Source organism: Aptenodytes forsteri, unplaced genomic scaffold (assembly GCF_000699145.1).
Source record: "Aptenodytes forsteri isolate BGI_AS27 unplaced genomic scaffold, ASM69914v1 Scaffold308, whole genome shotgun sequence".
NCBI lineage: Eukaryota > Metazoa > Chordata > Aves > Sphenisciformes > Spheniscidae > Aptenodytes > Aptenodytes forsteri.
Window position 1 is genome coordinate 869293 of NW_008795475.1, and position 763 is coordinate 870055.

General features: G+C 68.7%; 1 protein-coding gene across 1 annotated transcript in view; it reads left to right on the plus strand.

The window, feature by feature from the left end:
- Positions 1-90: 90 nt before the first annotated feature.
- The window catches only part of EBI3 (Epstein-Barr virus induced 3), a 2970-nt gene continuing 2297 nt past the window's right edge, over positions 91-763 (plus strand). The window contains 2 exon segments of the mRNA XM_019472556.1: positions 91-127; positions 339-447. Coding sequence (XP_019328101.1) covers positions 91-127; positions 339-447 — 146 coding nt within the window.

Genomic DNA, 763 nt, shown 5'->3' on the forward strand with positions numbered 1-763 from the left:
GGGGGTGTCGGGGGGTAGGGGTGGCCCCACAGCGCCTGGCTGGGGGGCACCGCAGGGAGCCCCTTGTCCATGATAGGGGGAAAGCGCGGCATGTCCTCCCCTGGGGCTGAGCCAGCCCGCAGCCAGGGTGGGCGATGGCAAGGGCAGGATCTGTCCCTACGGTGCTGGGCTCGGTCGCAGCGGGGAACTCAGCTCAGCCCCCAGGCTGGGTTTTGGGGGGGATCTCTTTGAGGGACAGTCCCTCCCCAGGTGCCCTGGGAGGTGGGGGCCATCCGAATGCGCTGGCCCCTTCCCTGGTCAAGACTTGGAGTGATCCGAAACCCCGATTCCGGGCACAGGACCGCAGGGGCGGCTGCAGGTCCCCGTGGGAAACCCCGGTCACACAGGGTGCTTTCGCTCCCGCCTCCACCCCCTCCTCCTTCCTGGCAGCAGGATCCGGCCACTGCGGTGAGAAACCATCCCCTGTCCCCCGGGCGTGCGGCAAGGCCAAAGGGGAAACTGAGGCACGGCACTGCGGGGTGGCCCGGAGACGGGTTTGAACCCCCGGCTTTAGGGCGATGTCCCTGGACCACCTGGGGACCCGTGGCCGCGGTGTCCCTGCTGTCCCCTGCCCTGGGGTTTGACCGTCCTGCCTGCTCCCACAGGTCCCTGGAAACGGGCAGCTCCGCTGAGTCTCCCTGACATGAAGTGGCTTTGGGTGGTGGCTTTTGTGGCGCCCGCCTGCACCATTCCCTACAACGGCACGGCGGGCAGCACTGGGGAC